The sequence below is a fragment of the Peromyscus eremicus genome, chromosome 3 (assembly GCF_949786415.1).
Source record: "Peromyscus eremicus chromosome 3, PerEre_H2_v1, whole genome shotgun sequence".
Taxonomy (NCBI): domain Eukaryota; kingdom Metazoa; phylum Chordata; class Mammalia; order Rodentia; family Cricetidae; genus Peromyscus; species Peromyscus eremicus.
This window is the reverse complement of record NC_081418.1, coordinates 84,098,632-84,120,339: the sequence shown is the minus strand read 5'-3', so window position 1 is coordinate 84,120,339 and position 21,708 is coordinate 84,098,632. Positions and strand designations below refer to the sequence as shown.

Sequence of the window (21,708 nt, the reverse complement as noted above, 5' to 3'; positions counted from 1 at the left end):
AGTTAAGCTCTTGGATCTTGTAAAAGCTCTTGGATCTTGCCCATAGGTGCTTGTTAAGAATTTTTTAGAAGGGAGGGATTGCTACCTTAAGAATAGTGTTGGCTTCATGATAACGTTCATCTTTTAGATAGCATTTTATTAAGCTTTACTAACCCCCCTTTCCACTTCTGCTTTGTGATTTGGAGTCTCTTTGTTTCTGTGTCATGCAGAGTTAATTAAACATCTCCATTTGCTAACAGGCAATTTGGAATCAGTGGTCAACAGGATTGCTAGGCCTATATTGGAAAGCCTAGAACACTGGTTTTCTTGTGTGTCACTTCCTTGTCCTGAAAAACAAGGCTGATAATGAATGTACTGGATAATGTTTCAGGTATTGGCACAGGAACGTGCTTGCTCCTGAGTTAGTTTCCGATGCAGGTTGTGTGTTAGGGAGGCTCAAGGCAAGGGATTTTCCTGCTTTAAATGGAAGAATGACTTGCCATAAGTAAGGGTCAGGGAATTATCAGTGAAGTGGATGTTTTACTTTCTGAGTAATAAGAGTAATTTTTACTTCTGGGCACTGTTTCAGAGTTTACATCTTTTATGTGTCCTACCTTTTCAGTGAAAGTAGAATTCTTAGTTCTGTTTCTTAAGACTAAAAAAATTGAGGTTGAAGTTTTTATTCTCAGGAAAAATGCACTGTGGTTATCAGTGTGAATGTAATTACATAATGTTACTGTCAACATTAATTGAAGAATATAATGTGTATTTGTTACTTTGACTAAAAAACAGTCAAAGTTTATTTCTTTGTAGAAAGGCACTTTTCTGGCAAATTCCATGTTGGAGGCTGTGATTACCCTGTGTGGTATGCTTGCTCTAAAGAAATGTAGTAGATTGCTCCTGAAAAATCCTTTGACATACACAGAAGTTGGAATTGAAACTCTCAGTCTGCCTTGACATTGAATATGATAATTTGTGAGTAAGAAAAGGGTATCTGAACCCACTGACACATTTGTTTGGCCCTAAAACCCTCCTGAACAGACTAGAATTGGTCTGCTTCATTGGAGAGCCCTGTGGAGCTATCTTTGTTAGTTCATTGTTTCGTTTTGTAGTAGGAATTGGAGAATCATCTTAATTTTTTTCCCCTGAAATTGTAAATAGCATGAAATTGTAAGTGCATGAAGTAAAAACACCCACAGCTGAGTGTTTGGTGATTGAGTATTTATGGAGCTTCTAGGTTTTATCTGATGTTACCTGGGTAAAGAGAAATGCAGTTTTTTCTAGTATGATCTCTTACTCTGAGACTAGTGTTTCTAGTGGGAGACATGAGTGAGCCATGCTTGGCTCCCAAGTCACAAAAGCCTCAAGGTTTGCTACTGGAGGGCTCTCTGCTTAACACCTTTTTCTTTGCCCTATTAGAAGTTGGGTTTGGCAGGTTACTCCTATTGATGGGATAGTTCCTGTATAAATTTGTCATAACTGGGTGTGCACACAAAACCAGGGAGCTATGGAGCAGTGCCAAGAATGGAGCTACTGCCAAGAACGAAGTGTCTCAGAACAGGCGTACTCTGAAGTCTCAGGCTATCATTCAGAGTTTCTGTTTGTCCCTCTACCTTCTATAACAAGAGAAGTGCATTTAGAATAGTAGTTAGATGAAGTGATTTATGTGAAATAAATTGTTTGATAAAACCAGTAATTTTGATGAACTGACTGTATGCATCTGACTTGTGTATTTTCTGACTTTTCCCCATCCTTAACAGGATTTGGGATAGAGAATATTTTTATTTGGATTGGTCCGTTTGATTTGTGTATTATTCCCATAATAAAATTATGTCATGTTGACTTCTAGAATACCTTTTGAAAATAAATTATTTTTGTGTTTGTATGAATGTATGCCATGTGTATGGGTGCCCTTGGAGGCCAGAAAAGGGCATTGAGTCCCCTGGAGCTGCAGCTAACAGGCATCTGACATGGGTGCTAGGAACCAAAGTTGGGTGCTCTGGAAGAACAGCAAGCGCTTTTAACCCCTGAGCCATCTCTCCAACCCAACCTGTAGTTCATCTCATGCTCCTGACTTGGGAGACTTTCCTTCAGTCTGCTGAATACTTGTGGCTGGTGGTTTGTGACTTTTAGATCTCTTCAGTTCACTAGAGTTGCAGTAGTTCATGCAATCAAATGATTAGTAGAAGCTGTCTTAACTAATCTGACTGAAGCAATTGAAACATCCAGCTCTTAACATTCATAAACAACTCTTGTGGTCTTTGATTTTACAGGACGTAAACAGTCTTCGGCTTTCCCTTACTGATAATCAGACAGTCAGTAAAGAATTTCAAGCTTTGATTGTAAAACATTTGGATGAAAGCCATCTTTTACAAGGTGTGTAGATAATCTGTTGTTGACAGTTCATGTGTTAGCCAATGATGGACCTATAAGAAGCTAGGATTTAGACTTTCACTTACTCATTGGAAGAAATATTTTTTTGATGTTGGAAATTGGAAATTTTAATTCAAAAATTGAAAACAAATTTGTTGCTTTCTATATGGTACTAGGTGACCAATGGATTTTATTATGCTAAATAAATTTTGAGAGTTCAGAAGCGGCACTTACAAAATCAGCTGTATTTTGACATAGATTTGCTGTATTTGGAATTTTTGTCATATGAAGTTGATAAGACATTATCTGGTAATCTTCACCTTTCTGTTTACTGTTACTAGTTTCTCAGTCAGCTTCATAGCCATTAAGATTTTACTTCAGTTTTGTTTCTGTTTTGTTTTGTTTTGGCTTTTGCCTTAGGGGTTCTTTTCGGGGTTCCTGCATTAGATTATTCTAAAACTACAGGGGACAGCTCACCTTTGGTGACTAGTGTGGTACTTCTTGGTTCCATAGAGTATAGTAATATAAAATATTGCCATTCTTAAGAGGGAGAATGCAATTGTTTTTCCTTCCTTTTTTTTTCCTTTTTAAGGTGACAAGAACCTTGTTGGATCAGAAGTAAAAATTTATAGCTTGGATCCATCTACTCAGTGGTTTTCAGCAACTGTTGTAAATGGAAACCCAACATCAAAAACTCTTCAAGTCAACTGTGAGGAGGTAAAAGCAGTGATAATTGACATCATCTTATAGGGTAGGGTACCATACAGAGCTGTGCTCTTGGTGTCAAATCCTTTCTTCTTTTTATCAAATGTTAGAAATAAAAAGTGTTAACAGTCATTATAAAAAGAAGTTATTTGTATGGTGTTAGTTGTGTTAAATTCCAAGTATTGTTCTCAACATTTTAAAAATTTCCAGTCTATTTGTTTTATTTTTAAGATTCCAGCACTGAAAATTGTCGACCCTGCACTGATTCATGTTGAAGTTGTACACGATAACTTTGTGACATGTGGTAAGACACATTGATTAAAACCGTGCTTCTTCCTCCTCTTTCTTTTTCCTCACTAAGAGAAAGAAGGAATCCTACTTACCCACCATTCTATATTGTAGGTAATTCTACAAGAGTCGGAGCTGTAAAACGCAAGTCTTCTGAGAATAATGGAAGTTTGGTTTCTAAACAAGCAAAATCTTGCTCCGAGGTAACTGATTGATTTTTGTTACTGAAACTTTAACATTGCGTGGCTAGTCTTTAATAGTGATGAGCAGTTCCTTCTGCTCTTCTGTGCTGTCTTGTCTGCTGCTGTTTTTAAGTTCCAGATCTTGGCCATAATTTCTATACTCAAGCAGATGGAGATAATATAAATTTCTGGTTCACTATTTTTTGAGGCTAAAAGTTTCATTTTTTAGTTGTTTGGTGAAAATTCTCAGTATGTGACACTATCATTGGAGGTGTTTCTGAAGGTAATTGAGTTGTATGGTTAAGTTGGAAACATGCCTGGCATGAGTGAGAGAAAGGGAAGAACTTTAGGATTGTGAGAAGGTTGTCTGTTGAAATAGGATCCTCAGCCTTAGGAGAATGATGACTCGCATTGGTCAGTTGTGATGAAGTATATAGATGTGTTACCTTTTTAGAGTAAATGGCTGATTAATTTTGGCTCAGAAAAACTGGCTTTTAAAGATGCCACGTGAGTTCAGTTGCTTTATTTAATTCTCTTCTTATATACTATTTGGGGCTGTTCATCCTTTCGTCTGTAGGATCTGTTACAGGACTAATAAATTGTACAGTTTAGGGATCCAATTGAACGTGTGGTGATGAATAATTTCCCACATTATGATGCTTCAGGTTAGAGTTTAGAATTCAAAATTATTCACTAGAATGATACCGAACAGACTGCTTACAACATTTAAGAGGGACACTTGACTATTAGGGATGGGGTTAAGGCAAGGAAAAATAGCATGGAGAGTGAGTCAGTGAATGACTCTAGCTAGGGTTCTGTATCAAGTGCAGGGGAGATTATTGGATCAGGTAGAGTCAAAGCAAGCACTTCACTATAGAAACCCAGGAGACTAGTTTGGGAGTCTAATGGCCTTTCCTGAACCTCTCATCTATGTTAAGACAATAAGAACTTTGATACTTTGCCCAAAGTTACCTGAATCAAGGTAATTAGGGCTTTTTGTCTTCCCTGCAAATGTCTGGGCTTTAAATCTCTTTGGTTGAGGCTCACATTGTTCAGGAAAGAGTGAAGAGGTTGTAGAAATTAATATTATTATTTTTTCATTTAATTTCAAATATACCCATCCAGGAAACCAGAAAGATACTGTGTTTACTATGTGCTAGATATCTAGTCTTGAAGACTAAAAGGTGTTCGGACTTCCTTCTTGAAGAACCAGTTATCTAAAGAGAAAGATAGACTCCCAGAGGCGCCTTTAAGCTCAGAGGGCATGTCCTGAGCAGGAGTTGTGCAGGCACCTCACAGGCAGCTCTCAGAAAGAACCTGTTGTGCTTACTTAAGGGGAAGTAGTTCATCATGGCTGGAGGACAAGAGGCATGAGAAGCAAAGGAAGCACCTTCAGAGGAGGAAGGGATGCCCCAATTGGGTCTTGACTGTATGGTGTAATTCGGGAGGAAGTGACAGTGGAGACATGGGCACTGGTACTGTTGATGGCACTAGCTGCCGTAAATGCATCTCAAGTGAGGTCGTAACCTAAGAGGATAGCGTTAATTTGACTCAAGTGATGTGGTCAGCTGACCACGTATAGTACTGTGTAGTTTCTCGGTGTAAGAAGGGTCTGAGCTGGTTAGAGCTCCTTGTTCTAGGAGGAAGTGAGTAGTAAGGCTTTTTTAAAGGGAGAAGTATTAAAGGACTACAAAGAGAAAACGAATGCAGTACACCTTAGGGTGAAGCTCCGAGAGGATCTTGCCAGGTCAGTCAGGGTTGTGAGAGAGAAGCTAAGTCAGGGTGAGTACAGTTACAACCTGTCAGCTTTTGACTGGAGAGCGTTGTTGAGTCTGTGATGGAAGTGAGGAAAGGCCGGTTGGCTGAGTTCCCTGTCAGACGTGTGGTGAGAACGAGAGTTGTAGGAGGGGAAGGTCACGGAATGGGAATGGTGCACCTCGATTGGATGTTGGGAAATTGTCCTGAGATGCTGACAGAAGTGGGGTCTGTAGAGACCTCGGGGTGTGTGTGTGTGTGTGTGTGTGTGTGTGTGTGTGTGTGTGTGTGAGTTCTTCAGAGTGCGGGAAGGGCGATTAAGCCAGGTAAACTTACGTTTAAGGCACTTCTTGTAAAACGTACTGATACATAGTGATCCTCTGCTTGACTCACACCAGTAGGGAAAGAAGACTTTAACTTTGATGAGCATGTCTGTATTATCTGCTCATGCTTGGTTTAGTAAGTTTGTGCGCTCTTGAACTGGTTGTTGGATAGAGTAGAGACTATTTAAAAATTAAACCTGAACTTTGGCCTGGAGATAATAGATAGTTTGTTAACCTATACATGGAAAATGAGAAAGGACATTTCATATTTTAAAAATGTCAGATTTTATCAGACGCAGTGGTGAACTTTTGTCGTCCCAGTTATTAGAAGTCTGAGGCAGGAGGATCACTTGAGTCTGGGTTATAGTGTGATATGCTCATTGGTTATCCACCTTCAGTTTGTCATCAACATGGGTGACCTGGGAGCCGGAGAGGAGGCTAACAGAAGAAACATAGCAACTTTAATTCTTAACCACAGTCAGGCTATTCTAAAGGAAGTTGACAGTAGTAGGGTTTTACCTGTGTCCTAGAGGCTTTAGGGGTCTGGCACTATTTCTTCAAATTTTATGGTTAGTCTAGAAAAGTATAGTGAAGCAAAGAAATGGTAGCTGTTCCTCTAGGCTCTTTCCTCTTGCCCTTCCTTTTATGTATCACAGAGGCCTGGAGTTAGAATGTCTCTTTTGAAACTCCTGTATCCTCCTTGATTCCTTGCGAATATTTTCCCGTATCAGTGTTCTTTAATATTCAGAGTGATTTTATAATTGAGAAAGTTTTGGAAACAATGGCCTGACCTAGCTTTTAGGAGAGCTGAACAGGTAAAGAAACAGAAAGCAGGCAGTTACTGTGAATGTCAGAGACAGGTGAGTACAGTAGCAGTTGGCACCATTTTCCAAGTACCTTGCACTGGCACAGGTTGACTTGTAGGGTGGCCTTTGGAAGACAGGAGTTTGGGATTAGGTAGGTGAGACATTTGGCTGTGGTGTGGTTAAGATAAACATGCTTGCCAGTGACATCTGTTCCTTGAAGGTCTTCTCTGCCTAGCAGACTATTCCTCAGAGTTATGATGCTGCTGGGTTAATTGGGAGAGTCTGCTGAAAAGTGCGAGCCAGCAGTGACCTTTTTAGAATACTGTCGTACACTCAATTATATTATCTCCGTCTGCTGGCAGGGAGGAACTATTGCCATGACTGGTATAGAAGACCTTCAGGGAAAACTCTTAAGGTAAGAAGAAAATTTGACCTTTGTCAAGTCAGAGGCCAGTGCAGAAGTGTGTGCGTGAAGATGGGTTTGGGGATCAGGAGTCCTGTCCCTGTTGAGTCTTAGGCAGGGTATGGAGAGGTATTCTTCACATTCTTAAAGAAAACAGTCTCGGGTAACGCTGATTCTGTCACACAGTGACATAATCAAGAACATTTGTACAAGATTTTACTGCTTTATGAGCTTATCTCTAAAATTGATTTTCCTGTGTGCCAAGCACTGTAGTAAATGTTAACATCACCGTATAAATGGGAACAGTGGCTAAGAAATGTCGGAAACTGGATCACAAACCAAGGTCTGACACCAGAATCCAGTGCTTTTACCCACTGTGCTACTGTTGTTACTTCTCCCCAAATCCTTTCCTTGATGAATCACCATTGTAAAAACTGCAGACTCCTCCCCTTTCCCTTCACTCTATCTCCCCTTCCAACAAATATTTACTGAGTGCTATGTGGGAGATACTGATCTACCGTGGTGAGCATTACTGCTGCCTATCATTTCAGGTAACCTCTGACACTTAACCTATAGTTACTTAATACGAAGTGTTACTGTGTCATCCATCTGGTCATGCATATATCATCCCACCAGTGTTACTGATCATCTGCTTATGTCTGGCTTGATGAGTTCAGACAGGATAAAAGAGTGGCCTATACCCCTAAGTGTACATTGTGCAACAACTAAGGAAAAGATACTTTCCTAGTGTAACAGGTGCTATGGGAAAGGAAATGAGGCTGTGATAAAGCTAAGGAGGGGCTTCTAGAACACTCTATTGCAGTGAGTAACCTGAGATTCTGAGGAATAGCAAGCACTTCAGCCAATTTAAGGGTAAGAAGTTGGGAGTAGCCAGCCACTGAAAACTGTAGACAGCAGGGACAGCAAGGACAAAGCCCAGACTGAAAAGGCTTCGGAAGAGTGTTGACAGAGAAGCCAGCTCAGCTGGAGGAGTGGGGCAGAAGAGTTCAGTGAGAGGAGCCACAGTTGGCAGGAGGCTGGACTGTGTGTGGTTCTTGTAGGTAGGTAGTGGGGGATAGCCTTACTTGATGAATGCTTTGTAAAGGTTAGTCTACAATGGGGTAGATCTGGGTAGAAATGTGAAGATTAGGGTTAGCAAGAGTGGAAGGAAGTCAGACTAGTCTGGGAGAAACACAGTAGTGGAGTCATAAAAATGGAAAGATTCAATGGATACTTTGAAAATGGAGGCATGATTTATTGATCGGATGTGGGAAATGAGGAAGGTGGAGAGTTTCTTAAACAGATTGATAGATATTGTACAGAGTAAAAATATATCCTACAGTTTACAATCTAAATTTTTAAGTCTGTTGTTTTTAGAGTGTAATTTAAGGATTGAAGTATCAGTACATCAACTCTAGATGGATCCAAAGGAAGGGAGGTGACAGATGGAAGAAGTGTTGATAAAAGCAAACCTTGAATACGCATTTATAATGATGTGGTAATTCAGCTTTTGGAGACTAGTGATTTAGTAAGTGGTTATCAAAACTAAGCCAGAACTTTGATAATTAAATTTTTCTTATTTTTTTTTTTAAAAATTCTGTATTAGATAAGTCTTTTCAAGGTTGCCTACTAGAGTAAATGCAAAAATGATTCATGTGTAGATGGCATTTAACATGTTGGCAATTGTCAGGTTTTAAAAACTTGAGGAAAGTTGTGTGTCACAGTTTAGAGGTTATTAGATGAAGAACTGAAGACTTTAGGTTTGGATTTGGTAAATAGAGGTCATGGCATATGACATTTCTCAGAAAGGCCTAGGACTGATGTACAGATGGAGTCCAGTAAAAGCTGGTCAACTGACTGCACAGTCCACCATACAAAAGTTGTCTGAAGTTTAGATGTTTGGTTTTTTTCCTCATGGTAGGGAATTCTATTTCTTTAGCTAACATAAATATAAGGTGTGGATCTCTAATGTTTTTGTTTTTACAAAGGTAAAATTACATGGGAAGGGAAGGGGGAAAGATATCCCAGCTTTTTCCCATAGGCCAGTCATGAATTAATATTTTTTGCAGCTTGGGGTGACCTTTGTGACTTGATGAGCCACATAAGAAAAGGAATCGTGTCCTCAGTCTTTATTGCATTGCCAAGGCTTATCGTGGTACCCAGTAGGTCCATTGCCTACAAGAGTCCTATGTGGTCTGGTCTCCTGCCAATCTACGCAGTAAGTGCGTGGTGGGCACTTGAGTCATAGCCAGATGATTGCATGTGAAGCAGCAGCCATTGATGCTGTCACGTAAAAGTTCACCTCTATGCATTGCATTAATAAAGCAATTGCCACATCTCTCTTCCTTACACAGTGGCAGAGTTCTGGAAAAGATCAGCTTGTAATCTTGTAGGATCACTTATATGGTATAAGAGTTCTTGGTGTTTGATTTATCACTTGTTTATTATGCTGGTCTTTATTTGGCAATGGTTTTGTGCTTGCTTTGCATTAAACAAAGGAAATTATCTTTAATTTCATTAACATTATTTCCCAGTAGGGATTTTGTATTTAATGTCTGTTGGTTTGGTATCTTTTAGGCCTCTCCCAGTGTGTGCCCCGTACAATCTGTTCCTACAACAGTTTTTAAGGAGATCCTGCTTGGCTGTACTGCAGCAACTCCTTCTAGCAAGGACCTAAGACAGCAAAATACTCCCCAGGCAGCCAACTCTCCACCTAACATTGGAGCAAAACTTCCTCAAGGGTGAGTGAGTAGTGCTTTGTTCAAGATGTTCAAGAGAGATAGTTCAAGAGCACTTGTTGCTCTTGCAGAAAGAAGACCTGGGCTTTCTTCCCAGCTCCATGTTCAGAACCCTCCGTCACTCCAGTTCCAGTGGATCCAGTGCCCTCTTTCTGGCCTCCAAAGGCACCTGGCACACAGGTGGTGCACAGACAGACATTCAGTCAGTCAAAACACACATCAAATGAATCAGTCTAATAAAAGTAGTAATACATTGGATAAATGTATGGTAGTTTCAAGGAATAAATAAAAATATTTTTTAAAAAGTAGGAGAAATAGTGAATAATTTCCATGTACAAGCAAGAAATGAGATTGTTTTGTTGCTTTGGGTTCTAGCCACTCATGGTGGCTTGTTACTCATAGGAGAACAAGAGTTTCATGCTGCTGGTGGTAGGTAGTAGTGTCAAGTTTATATCTTGTATTTGAAGAAATTTCTGATATTTCTAATATACATACATACTTTAAAGCTTTTATCTTAATACATCTGCCAGCTGTAAGATTGAGTTTTCAAGTTTTGGTAAGCAAGAATACTAGTTTTCTCTTGCAAATTTAAATGAAAAATTTGTTTATTATATGAGAGACATCAGCACAGGTTTTTCTGAAATAGAAAAAGAAGAGGTTTGGTAATTGGCCTTGTGTAGACTTTTAATTTGATACATTAAAAACTCCTGAGTTTCTTAACTCAGTATATGCATATGTTTTCTGATTCCGTTTGTTTTGAGGGAAAGCTGAGGTTCATTATGCTTTACGAAGCAGAAGTGGCTTGAGCAGTTAGTGTCAGGAGAGCATGCTCGGAGCATTTAGTATTTCATTTTTCTTAGTGTGTAAGACACTTTTCCAGAGCCGTGGATGGATTGTTCTCCACTCCAGCTCACAGAAACCTATCCAAAAGTTTCTACCATAACAGTTTTCTTTTTTCTTTCTTGCTGGTTGCCATAGCAAACTGAATTATTTTAGGATGATAAGTGATAAGAAAGACCAGGATGCAACTTTTCCCTATTATGTTTTTCAGATGCCATAAGCAGAGTTTACCAGAAGAACTTTCTTCTTGTCTAAACACACAGCCTGAAGTACTGAGAACAAAACCGGATGTCTGCAAAGCAGGATTGCTTTCTTCAAAATCTTCTCAGGTTGGGCCTGGAGACTTGAAAATTCTGAGTGAGCCCAAAGGTAGCTGTATCCAGCCTAAAACAAGCACTGATGAGGAGAGCAGACTGGAATCTGCTCTACAACCAGTCACTGGCCTTCCTCCAAAGGAATGCTTTCCTGCAAAGGCTTCTTCTAAGGCAGAACCAGATGGTGCCCTGACTCCTGAACTGCAGAAACACCTAGAGCATGCAGCTTCCACATCCGATGACCTTTCAGAGAAGCCTGAAGTGAAAGCAGGTGTCAGTAGCCTTAATAGTTGTGTAGAAAAGAAGATCGAACCTTCAAGTGTAGGGTGCCAGTCACAGAATTTAAAGGAAACGTCAGTAAAAGTTGATAATGAAAGCTGTTGTACAAGAAGCGGTAATAAAACCCAGACTTGTAAGTGTTTTAAAATCTTTATTGGCAAATGTTATGTTTCTTCCCCTGTGAATGATAGTAGAAACAAATTCAAAGAAGCCATGTTATAGAAATGAATTCTTTTTTTTTTTTTTTTGTTTTTTTTTTGTTTGTTTTTTGTTTTTTGTTTTTTGTTTTTTTTGAGACAGGGTTTCTCTGTGTAGCTTTGTGCCTTTTCTGGAACTCACTTGGTAGCCCAGGCTGGCCTCGAACTCACAGAGATCCGCCTGGCTCTGCCTCCCGAGTGCTGGGATTAAAGGCGTGCGCCACCACCGCCCGGCCCAGAAATGAATTCTTTTTACCCAGTGGGTTAGTATAAATTTCTAGTAACATTTCATGCTGCAAAGACTCCATTATATGCATTTATCCTATGACTTAAAATGGGTCAGATGGTTCCTAATTTTTTATTGTAAGAAAATCCTGTTTGAAGCAAAATCTAAAGTGATCTGGTGATTACTTTGTCTTCAGACTATTGGTGTCTTTGTAGCATCCCGGTTGGGGTGGGAGAAGTTGGGCTTTGTGCTCATACCAGGTAGTTCATATGTGTGTGTGTGCATGCGCGCGCTTTCTCCCTCTCTTACCTCTCCCCCATCTCATACATGGGTGGAAACACTGAGCACAGTTGTTAAGGGTAGGTCTTGATAGACTCAGTTTTCAAACGAAGTGCTCATGCAGAGAAGATAGTACACCATGGTTCATACTTACAAGTTGAACATTCCTAATCCAGTTCATAAATGTTTTAAAATCATAAACTGAGCACTAATAAGACCCCACAAGTGGAAAATTCCATTCTTGACCTCATGTGATGGAATTGTAGTAACAGGATGGGCACACTAAGAAGCGTAAATGAATTGTATATGCAACAGTCCCAATTTAAAAAACAAAACAGTAGATTGACAGCACTTCAAGTCGTAAGCCTTTTGGATAAGGATTACTCAACTTGTGCTGCCCGTCATTTCTAATGAGGGCAGTCAGTAATCAAAAGTACTGTTACTGTGATTAGGACATTGAAAAGAACCTAAGTGTGTGAGAAGGTGCAGAGCTATTACAAGAAGGTAACCTGAATTATCAGTATATGAAAAAATCAGTGTGGGTTTTATAAAGTTGTTTAAAACCCTAGTACAAAAACGCTCTTCAGAAAAAACGAAACAAAACCATAGTGTCAGGGAGATGGCTCAGTTGAGTAAAAATGTCTGCTGCCAAGCCTGATGCCCCGAGTTTAGTCCTGAGAAACCACATGGTGGAAGGAGAGAATAATTCCCTCAGGTTGTCCTTTGAACTTTCTGTATAAAGTGTGCTATGAGTGCATAGACAACCAAACCCACACTAGTGTGACAGCAGGTTAAGTTGGCTTGTAGATCTTTTTAGTATAGCTCTGGAAAAATTGAAATAAACGTTTAGGGATTCTTTCAACCCAGCTTCATCATTCTTGAGGTTCAAGTTGATAAAACAGCTAGTTTGCTTAAAATTAATTACATAAAATTCATACCGTTTTAGGAGTTATATAACTCCCAAGAGAAAGTGAATATTCATAACCACGTATCTGTTCTATTTATTCTTTTTGAGTCATCGGTTCTCACAGCTAGCTTTTGAAGCAAGTCATTTTAGTTTCTGTGAAGAGGGAATGAAAATCGTAGTTGAGTAAACACATGGCAGGTATCTGAGTGAGCTCTGGAGTCCAGCGTTATCTCACTGTGCTGTGCAGCTGCCCCTTATCTGGACTAGCACATGTTGCCATCGATTGTGGGTCAGCAGCCCATCAGGATCTCGGGGTTGTGCCCACCACAGTTGCCTGTGGACACAAAGACTCTGGAGGAAGATTCTGTTCCCTTGCTCCATTTAGGGACTACAGCGAAAAATAGTTTTGTTTTGAACATGAAAATGGAGGTGCTGGCCTGGGTGGGTGTAGCCCGCTCTGCCATGACTGCACCAAGTCTCATTTAGAGGAGGTCTTCTAGCTAGCCCCTTGTTCTCATCTAGCATTGGGAAGACAGTACGCTGACTCACACTTGTGAGTCTGGCTGTTGAATTTGGTGGTTTAGGTTGCCAAAATGGTTTTTTGTTTGTTTTTAACAAAGAGCAAAACTTTGCTAGTTGTTCCTTTAATTATCTTCTTATAGAAGAACTTTTAGCTGAAATAAAAATGGAGAAGAATACGCTTTCTTTAGGAATGTTGACTTTTTTATTAGAATTCAGTCAAATGGTTGGTGTTCTCTTCAGAAACTTGATGTTTCATTTCCTTTCTCTTCTTTTCTAGCCCCAGCCCGGAAGTCAGTTTTGACAGACCCTGATAAACTCAGAAAGCTACAGCAGAGCGGAGAGGCCTTTGTTCAGGATGACTCCTGTGTGAACATCATGGCCCAGCTGCCCAAGTGCCGTGAGTGTCGATTAGACAGCCTGCGCAAGGATAAGGACCAGCAGAAGGACTCGCCGGTGTTCTGTCGCTTTTTTCACTTTAGGAGGTGAGGAAAGTGTCTGAGGAAAGGCTCAGGTGATCTGGGCTCTGTTTGCATACTTTTTCTTCCTGTCAACAGGAAATCTAGAATGTAGACATTACTATGTGTTTGGCAATCTAGAACTTAACTGTGTATTATTCTTTTACACCTTTTTTCGTATATCCCAGGCTGGACTCAGATTCCCTGTATAGCTAAGGATGACCTTAAACTCCTAATCCTTCTCCCTCCATTTCTAGTGTGCTGGGATTTACAGGCATGCAGAAACCATGGTTGGTGTATGTGGTGCTGGGGATGGAAGTAACCCCAGTGCATGCTAAACGCTCTACCAACTGAGCTAAATCCCCAGCCCTCAGTTTATATATCTATATCTATATACCTATATATAGATATTTATATATATCTTAAAAACAAAACAGCAAAAACCCATATTACAAATTCTTTTCAGATAATTGTCATAGAAAAATGCAGAAGTTTCTGGAAAATCACTATAGGTAACTTCTTTTTACAGTGCGTTTTTAGTGCTTGGTCAGAAAGTTTGTTTGGGCACACCTAACCAAGTTGGTGTATTGCATAAACTGTTGAATCTTTACCAAATCATAAGAAGGAATATTTTGATCATATATCACCATATGCAAATATTTTGGAATTCTGTCTTGTATGCATTCGAACTTACTAGAGTGGTTGTCTCAAGTGGTCATCCCGTGCCCACATCTACTTTGAAGACATATCTAGCTGTAGCATCGCTGGGTTAGCTGAGTGTTAAGACTGTCTGCCAAGCTGCTCTGCAGGAAGGGTACACCGGTGTCCAGGCATACTGGCAGATCAAGCATGTCTGTCTGTCCCTCTGCCAAGATGGAGAGAGGCATGTGAATAATTTCTTGTGTTCATTTTTTTCTTGCATTCATATTTGTTCACATTATGTAGTTTGTTGACTTTTCTCTTTGAGTGTTACCCCTATTCTGTTCCATGCCTATTTAAATCAGATTAACAGTTGTTAATCATTTGTCAGGTAGTACTGTAGTAAAATAAAGTGAAACCTAGAGAGACCAGAAGAACTTAATCATTAATAAGCTGATGTTTTAAAAGTAGACAAATAAAATTGCTGTTTCTTTTCCTAAACCAGTATGTTAATGATGCTCCCCTCCTCCAGATTGTTCACAATTAAAAAATAGTTTACAGAATTATACTACAATGACATAGATAACATGTCAATGTTTAACTGTTCAGCAGCTATATATAATTTAGTATTAAAGCCCTCTTAGCCTTTAAATTCTTAGTCATCACTTCTGATTGGTGTCTTACTCTACCAGTGGAATTATCTTGCTTCTGCCATTAGCATATACACTGTACAAGAGCATGAGGTGAGGTTATGGTGACCTTTTCATACGTGTGAAGTAGACTCTGTTCATCTCCAGATTACTCCCTTGCATCCCCTCCTTTGATCCCTCCCACTTCACAAATAATCCCTCTTCTGCTTTGATGTCTTTTCTTTTTCAAAGTTAGGTTCTGCATATAAGAGAAAACCTGGTGGTTTTCTTTTTAATGCTTACAATTTTATAGACAAACTTACATATTTCTACTGTACTACTTAAAAGTTAGATTCATTTTATTCAAATCCCTTTGTCCAGAGTGAAACAACTTTGTTTTCTGTTGTTGAGACATGAATGAATGATGTTCTGGGTGTAAATGAAGGTTAGGTAGGACAGTTTCTCATTTGTGATATTTTTCATGTTCAGCTAGTTTTCATTATAAACAAGTTTTGTCTTGGTCTCTCTCTCTGTTGTCTTTGTCTTGTAATCTATTTGAAAATAGAATTTTAAATGTAAGTTGAAAAGTTACTGCTGAGCTAGATTAAATGTACAGGTCATTTAGACCATTTTAGAGGTCTTACTATGGTCTGGGAAAATGATATTCAAGTATCATTGCATATAGCGTGTGCAAGTAGCTTTCACACTGGCTTATTTAGTAAACTGGGGGCATTTCAGACACTAGCTTGCCCCATTTGCTTCCGAGTCATTGCACAAATATGGTAATGTGTGTAGCATTTAGAGCTGCTGTCATGTGCACATGATGCATTTCTGAATGACTCCTGGCCCGGAAGAGCTTCTTGATAAAGTTAGTTAGAATCTACTTCCTCTCAGAATTGTTTCTTTTCCAAATAAGTGTGTTAAGATGTACACATATTTGTACTTCCATGTGTTGCGGAGAAACCACAAAATGTTTTTTGTTTGTTTTCCTTTTGTTTTTTTGTACTGGTGATTGAACCTAGAACTTCATGTGCTAATGAGCAAGTACTCAACCAGTGAGCTACATCCCTAACCCAATCTTTACTCTTTCATAGTTTAGAGCCGTGCTCACTAAGTTGTGCAGGCTGGCCTTGTACTCGCTCTAGCTAAGTCAGGACCTGAACTTGTGATTTTCCTGCCTCAGCGTAAATGCTGGAGTTAAGAGGTGTGTATCCACATCTAGGTGTTGTGGCTGTTTCTGGTTTGGACTCTTGTCAGTTTGAATCTCCTTTGGATAAATGGAAATCATTTTGCATTTGCTATACAGTTCCCGGGGACTTGTCTTTTATTTGCTCTGTACTCTTGAAGAGGAGAGAGAGAGAGAGAGAGAGAGAGAGAGAGAGAGAGAGGAGAGTGAGTGTGTGTGTGTGTGTGTGTGTGTGTGTGTGTGTGTGTGTGTGAAAATAATGGCTGCATTATGACATTTTCATACACTGGAATTGGTGTTTCTTGACAAGGTTCTTCTGAAACTTCCTTGTGTCTCTCATAGACTCACAGAATTTAGATAGTTAATCATTGCCCAGCAAAGAAATTGAAATCCCCCAGCAAAATGTTAAAGGCTGTCAGTGTTTGACCCTAATAGACCCTTTCAAGCTCTTGATCTTTACATTTGCATATAAAACCTTAATTAATCCCTTGTTAACCATTCTCTAGTTGCACCTGTCTTTCTTGCTTCTGTAGAATATTTTGCTGAATTTAGCTGTCTCCCTTTTCTTACAAGGCAAGCTTAGTTACTACTGTCTCTACCTGAAGTCAGCTTTCTTTACATTAGCCCTGCCAAACTCAGAGTCAGCACTTTCTCCTGTGACTGTCATGATGTTTATCATATTCTATGTCACTATGTGTTTTATGTCAACTTCTTAATGCTTCCAGCTACAAGTAAAATGTTAGGTTTAAAAAATATTCAAAGCTAATCCATATCTTCTCAAAACATCCAGATATTGGTGTTCTGAGAACGTGTTCTGTCTACCAGTGTACTTCTTAGGTTCTGAGTTCCAGCTTCATGTTTTTTTTGAAAAGTTCTGGAAGCTCCCACTGTAATGCACCTCTAGGGTGCATGTGGACAGCAGACACCCCTCAGATGTGCGTGGTCATAGCTTCAGGGATGGCACAGAGCCCTTCCTTCCTTGCTGGCATCAGTCTTGAAGCGATACTTCTCCTGGCTCGCTGGGTGTTGGTTGTTGGTTCACTTCTTTTTATTTGTTACTGTCTTTGCTGCTAAAATCCAAATCTAGTAGGTAGAGATTGTCTCTGGAGACTATAGGATAACTTGGATTGATTTCAAAATAGACATCTCTCTCACATGCCTTATTTGTCTTTCAGGAGAAAAACATTATTATTATTATTACTATATTTTACTTACTTTAAAGTCTTTCTCCGTCACTAGCAAGTAATTGCCTGACATTAGCCGTGAAGAGTACAGAAGACCAGGAGGGGCTTTGTTGGTTGAAATAGTTTTTATGTAGTAGGTCGGTCCAAGTTATAAATCCATCTTGTGTGTTTTCCCACTTCTAGGTTACAGTTCAACAAACACGGTGTGTTGCGGGTAGAAGGCTTCTTAACACCAAACAAGTACGACAGTGAAGCCATCGGCTTGTGGCTGCCTTTGACTAGAAATGTCATGGGGACTGATTTGGACACAGCAAAGTATATCCTGGCCAATATTGGGGACCACTTCTGTCAAATGGTCATTTCTGAGAAGGAAGCCATGTCAACTATTGAGCCTCACAGTAAGAACATCTCTTAGGGGGTAGGATGTTTGAGTCTAACTTGACTTTTGTTTCTTCATAACACCTAATCCCAGTTGCTCCGACTGCATTTTCACCAGAAGCCTGGGTGGATGGTATAGTGAGGTTGTACTTTTCCTTTTGTAACAGGTTTCTTCTGAGCTGTGCTGTCTGTGGGCTTGTTGTACGACAGTTAGCAAAGGAAGAGCATTCTGTTTTTGTTTTGAAAGGTCAGTGTGAGGTGGTAGTGACATTTGCACAGCCTCACCAGCTGTGTAAACTCACCAGAAGAAGGTGAGACTTCACATTGGTTACAGACAAGAGAGTCTTAATTCACAGTACAGTTTAAAAACAGTAAGAGTGGACAGGCATACCCTAAGCCTTCCCGAGTCCCACTGTGCGGGGCTAGGTCCCATAGAGAACTGGGTGTGAGAGTGGAACCAGCTTAGATGGAGACAGTTGTTCCCACATCAAGATCTGAAGGGATAGCTGCTAGTTCAGTGTATGACTACCCTCTACTCTTCAAGAGCACTGCGTCACTAGTGCAGTCTAGTAAGCTTAGTGGTCAGTGTTGGTGACAGAAGAACTGGGCCTCCTTTGGTCACCTCAAGGTGTAGGATGTCTGGAAGGATAACTTTTTTTTTCCCCCTTTCTGCATAGTCTGGAGAAATGAGGTAAGGTATCAAGCCAAAAGCACCATGGGACTCCTGTCTTATAAGTCTCATGATTTCTTCGATTGTTTTTTCTCCCCCAAGTGACTGAAAGACAACAATAGTGTCTACCATTTTGGATTTTGAATAACCAAGTGTGTTTGAATGACAGTGTCTATTCATTCTCAGAATTTTGCTTGTACTTGCCATAAACAAACTGAAGCTAGCTTCAGACAAAATACTAGATTGATGTATTTTTCAGGACTTCGAAAGATTTATATATTTTTGTTTTCTGTGTATGAGTGGCTTTGCCTCCATCTATGTAAATGAACTGTGTGTGTGCACTTGGTGCTCAGGAAGGCCAAGAGATCCCCTGGAACTGTAGTTAAAGATGTTATAAGCCACCTAAGGTCCTCTACAAGAGCAGAAAGTGCCGGGCAGTGGTGGCGCACGCCTTTAATCCCAGCACTCGGGAGGCAGAGGCAGGCGGATCTCTGTGAGTTCGAGGCCAGCCTGGGCTACCAAGTGAGTTCCAGGAAAGGCGCAAAGCTACACAGAGAAACCCTGTCTCGAAAAACCAAAAAAAAAAAAAAAAAAAAAAAAGAGCAGAAAGTGCTCTTAACTGATGAGCCATCTCTGTAGGCCTGTTCCTTAGATTTAAGGAATAGGATCCAGAAGTGTGCCTGGGGATCAAGAGCTCCTGGGGCTGCTGGAGTTACTCTGAAGGAAGGAGCAGCTTTAGAATTAGGCTTCCGTCTATGTGTTCAGAAGTCAGCGGTCTTATTACACTTTTTCTCTGTGCTCTGCATAGGATAAGTTTCTCATGTGCACTGATGGGTTCCTTCTTAAACAGATTTGGGTAAAAGTACTCTATGTAAAGAAACTTCTTACATGACTGCTCTTATGGCAGTCCACCTCTGACTGCAGTGCATAGACACTTGTTCTATGCACAGAGAATTGTCTGGTAAGAGTATAATTAAAGAATCCTCTCTTTGAAAACCTACACGTGGTGGACCTTTCTTTCTTGCTTTTGTGATCATCCTGTTCCTCTTTCTTATGTAACAAGCTGGTTGCATTAGAGAAGGAAATGAAATGCCATGAATGATATTGAAAGATAGCACCCTACCAAAAAGGCCTCCCCTCAATCTTGATAGTAAGAGTAGGTGTCCACTCTTAGACTGGACAGGCATGCTGAGGGCTTCAGGGGAGCTTTGTGGGACAGCAGCATCTGTGAGGAAGTTACAGGTCAGTGGGAACTCTGGACCCAGGGAGGACTTCTACCCCCACTTATGTCTGATTTCAGAAACCTTCTGTATGTACCTCAGCAATAAATGGCTTATTGATTTTTTTGCAGGACAGGTTGCTTGGAAGCGAGCTGTCAAAGGTGTTAGAGAAATGTGTGATGTGTGTGACACAACCATTTTCAACCTGCACTGGGTGTGCCCTCGGTGTGGGTTTGGAGTGTGTGTGGATTGCTATCGGATGAAGAGGAAGAATTGCCAACAAGGTGAGTGTGAACAGACTTGAGTCTCCTCCAGCCCCTGACATACTGGACTTAAGTCTTTTGTTGGCTTGTGGTTGATAGGTTTGTGAAGCACTGGGACTCTAAGGTTTATGGTAAACAGTTAGCACAAGTCCATTTTTTGCAGGTGCTGCCTACAAGACTTTCTCTTGGATAAGGTGTGTGAAGAGTCAGATACATGAGCCTGAGAACCTGATGCCCACACAGATCATCCCTGGCAAAGGTATTTCCTGTGAGGCATGGCCACCACACCCCCATCCCCACATACACACACACAATGGCACACACCTCATTTTGGGTAGCTTACAAGGGTTTCAGTTTAGTTTTACTAGGTATAGTGTGATTGCATGCTAACTTTTAGTATTGTCCTGAAAATACTTAGAAAACGTTTTAAAATGTCCCTGCACTTTTTAAGGCCTCGGGGACAGCTTTGTAGAAGGAAACAAAGTGTGCACTTGAGGAAGGCAGGACAAAAGGGAGGATGGAGCATCATGCTACCGAGTAAAGCAGTCTTATGGGAAAGTCATTTTCTGCTCTGTGGAGGGTGAAAGTGCACAGTACCTGGCTTGAACTACTTGCCTCTGTCCTGTTTCAGCCCTCTATGATGTTGGAGACATTGTGCATTCTATCAGAGCAAAATGGGGTATAAAGGCCAATTGTCCCTGCTCCAGCAGGCAGTTCAAGCTCTTCTCAAAGCCAGCCTTAAAGGAAGACCTGAAACAGGTACTGTTGCTTACTGCTTAGGTCACTGTCCTTGTCATTTGTCTGTGTTTGAAAGGAACATAAGGACAGCAGTCACTCTGGGGAGAGGCTTCATTCTTGCCTGTGACAGTTCAGCGTCTCACTCACTCTTCATATTACCTGTGTACTCATCTGTGACTTCTTAGTATTTTTATCCCTTGAAAAGCAAAAACATAAGGTTTAAATTTAATTCTTGTATTTTACCTATACAATGTCGGAAGAATGAAAGGAATTGTTGAAAATGAACCCTCTATGCCCAGTGCTTGACTCCGCATGCCTCTTCCTGGTGGTATTGTTAGGTTAGCATCACACCTATCCTGAGCCTCCTTCCTGCCCTTCTCCAGTCGTCATACTGTAGGTTGTGTTCGGGATTCAACTCTTGTGCATTTTCTAAAACTACTTACAGAGGGCAGCCTGGGCTTAGACAGCTGTGATGCTTGGTGCCAGAACTAAACTTGAGTTCTTTTTATTTGTTTTAAGACGAGGTCTCTCTAGTCCTGTCTGGCCTAGAACTGGGTATGTAGACTGGGCTGGCCTCACACTGACTGAGATCACCTGCCCTCGCTTCCTGGCGCTGGGGTTAAAGACTTGGTGAACTTGAGTTCTTTGCTGCCATTTGTCACTGGCTCTCACCCACTGGCTTTCATTGCTTCAGCCTGCCTACAGTAAGAACACAGTGGTAGAAAGTCCTGGAGGCTGCATAGATAGCCTGAGTGAGGCACATCACAGAAAGGAAGGGCCAGAACCACCACAGGAATCTCAATAGTCTTTTTTTCCTTTCTGATTATTTGTGTAAACTCTGCAACCAGGTGACAGAGTAAGTGGTGTGTTCTTCCCAGTTGTTTGTGTTGGAGCGGTTCATCACATTTAAAGCTTAGTCAGAAGAGAATCCCATCTGTGTGCTGACTGCTGAGCCCCCTCATTTCAGTACCCACCTCATCTGTTGACTTTGTATGCATGTTCTGAGTGCCTGCTCTGGGTTCTGGCTGAGTTCCCAGGGAAGATAGGCACAGATCAATCATTTGAAGCCTCTTGGTATCTGGGGCCATAGGAATGTGTGCAAGCCTGTCTGGTGAGTGAGTGAGGCAATACCAAAGGGTGTTTGTTACCACAGCTTGTGTTTTCATTAGTACTACGTGAACGCTAAAAATGGAAATTTCTGTCTTGTCGTTATTGTTCTGTGTTATTACC

General features: G+C 40.6%; 1 protein-coding gene across 1 annotated transcript in view; it reads left to right on the top strand.

Moving 5' to 3' along the window:
• Kdm3a (lysine demethylase 3A) overlaps window positions 1-21,708 on the top strand; it is a 44,286-nt gene that overhangs the window by 10,563 nt on the left and 12,015 nt on the right. The window contains exons 5-15 of the mRNA XM_059257950.1: window positions 2,253-2,355; window positions 2,945-3,069; window positions 3,289-3,361; window positions 3,460-3,548; window positions 9,392-9,555; window positions 10,604-11,118; window positions 13,394-13,598; window positions 17,393-17,607; window positions 19,609-19,761; window positions 19,904-19,999; window positions 20,372-20,499. Of these exons, the coding sequence (XP_059113933.1) occupies window positions 2,253-2,355; window positions 2,945-3,069; window positions 3,289-3,361; window positions 3,460-3,548; window positions 9,392-9,555; window positions 10,604-11,118; window positions 13,394-13,598; window positions 17,393-17,607; window positions 19,609-19,761; window positions 19,904-19,999; window positions 20,372-20,499 (1,866 nt within the window). The remainder of the gene's footprint in view (window positions 1-2,252; window positions 2,356-2,944; window positions 3,070-3,288; window positions 3,362-3,459; window positions 3,549-9,391; window positions 9,556-10,603; window positions 11,119-13,393; window positions 13,599-17,392; window positions 17,608-19,608; window positions 19,762-19,903; window positions 20,000-20,371; window positions 20,500-21,708) is intronic.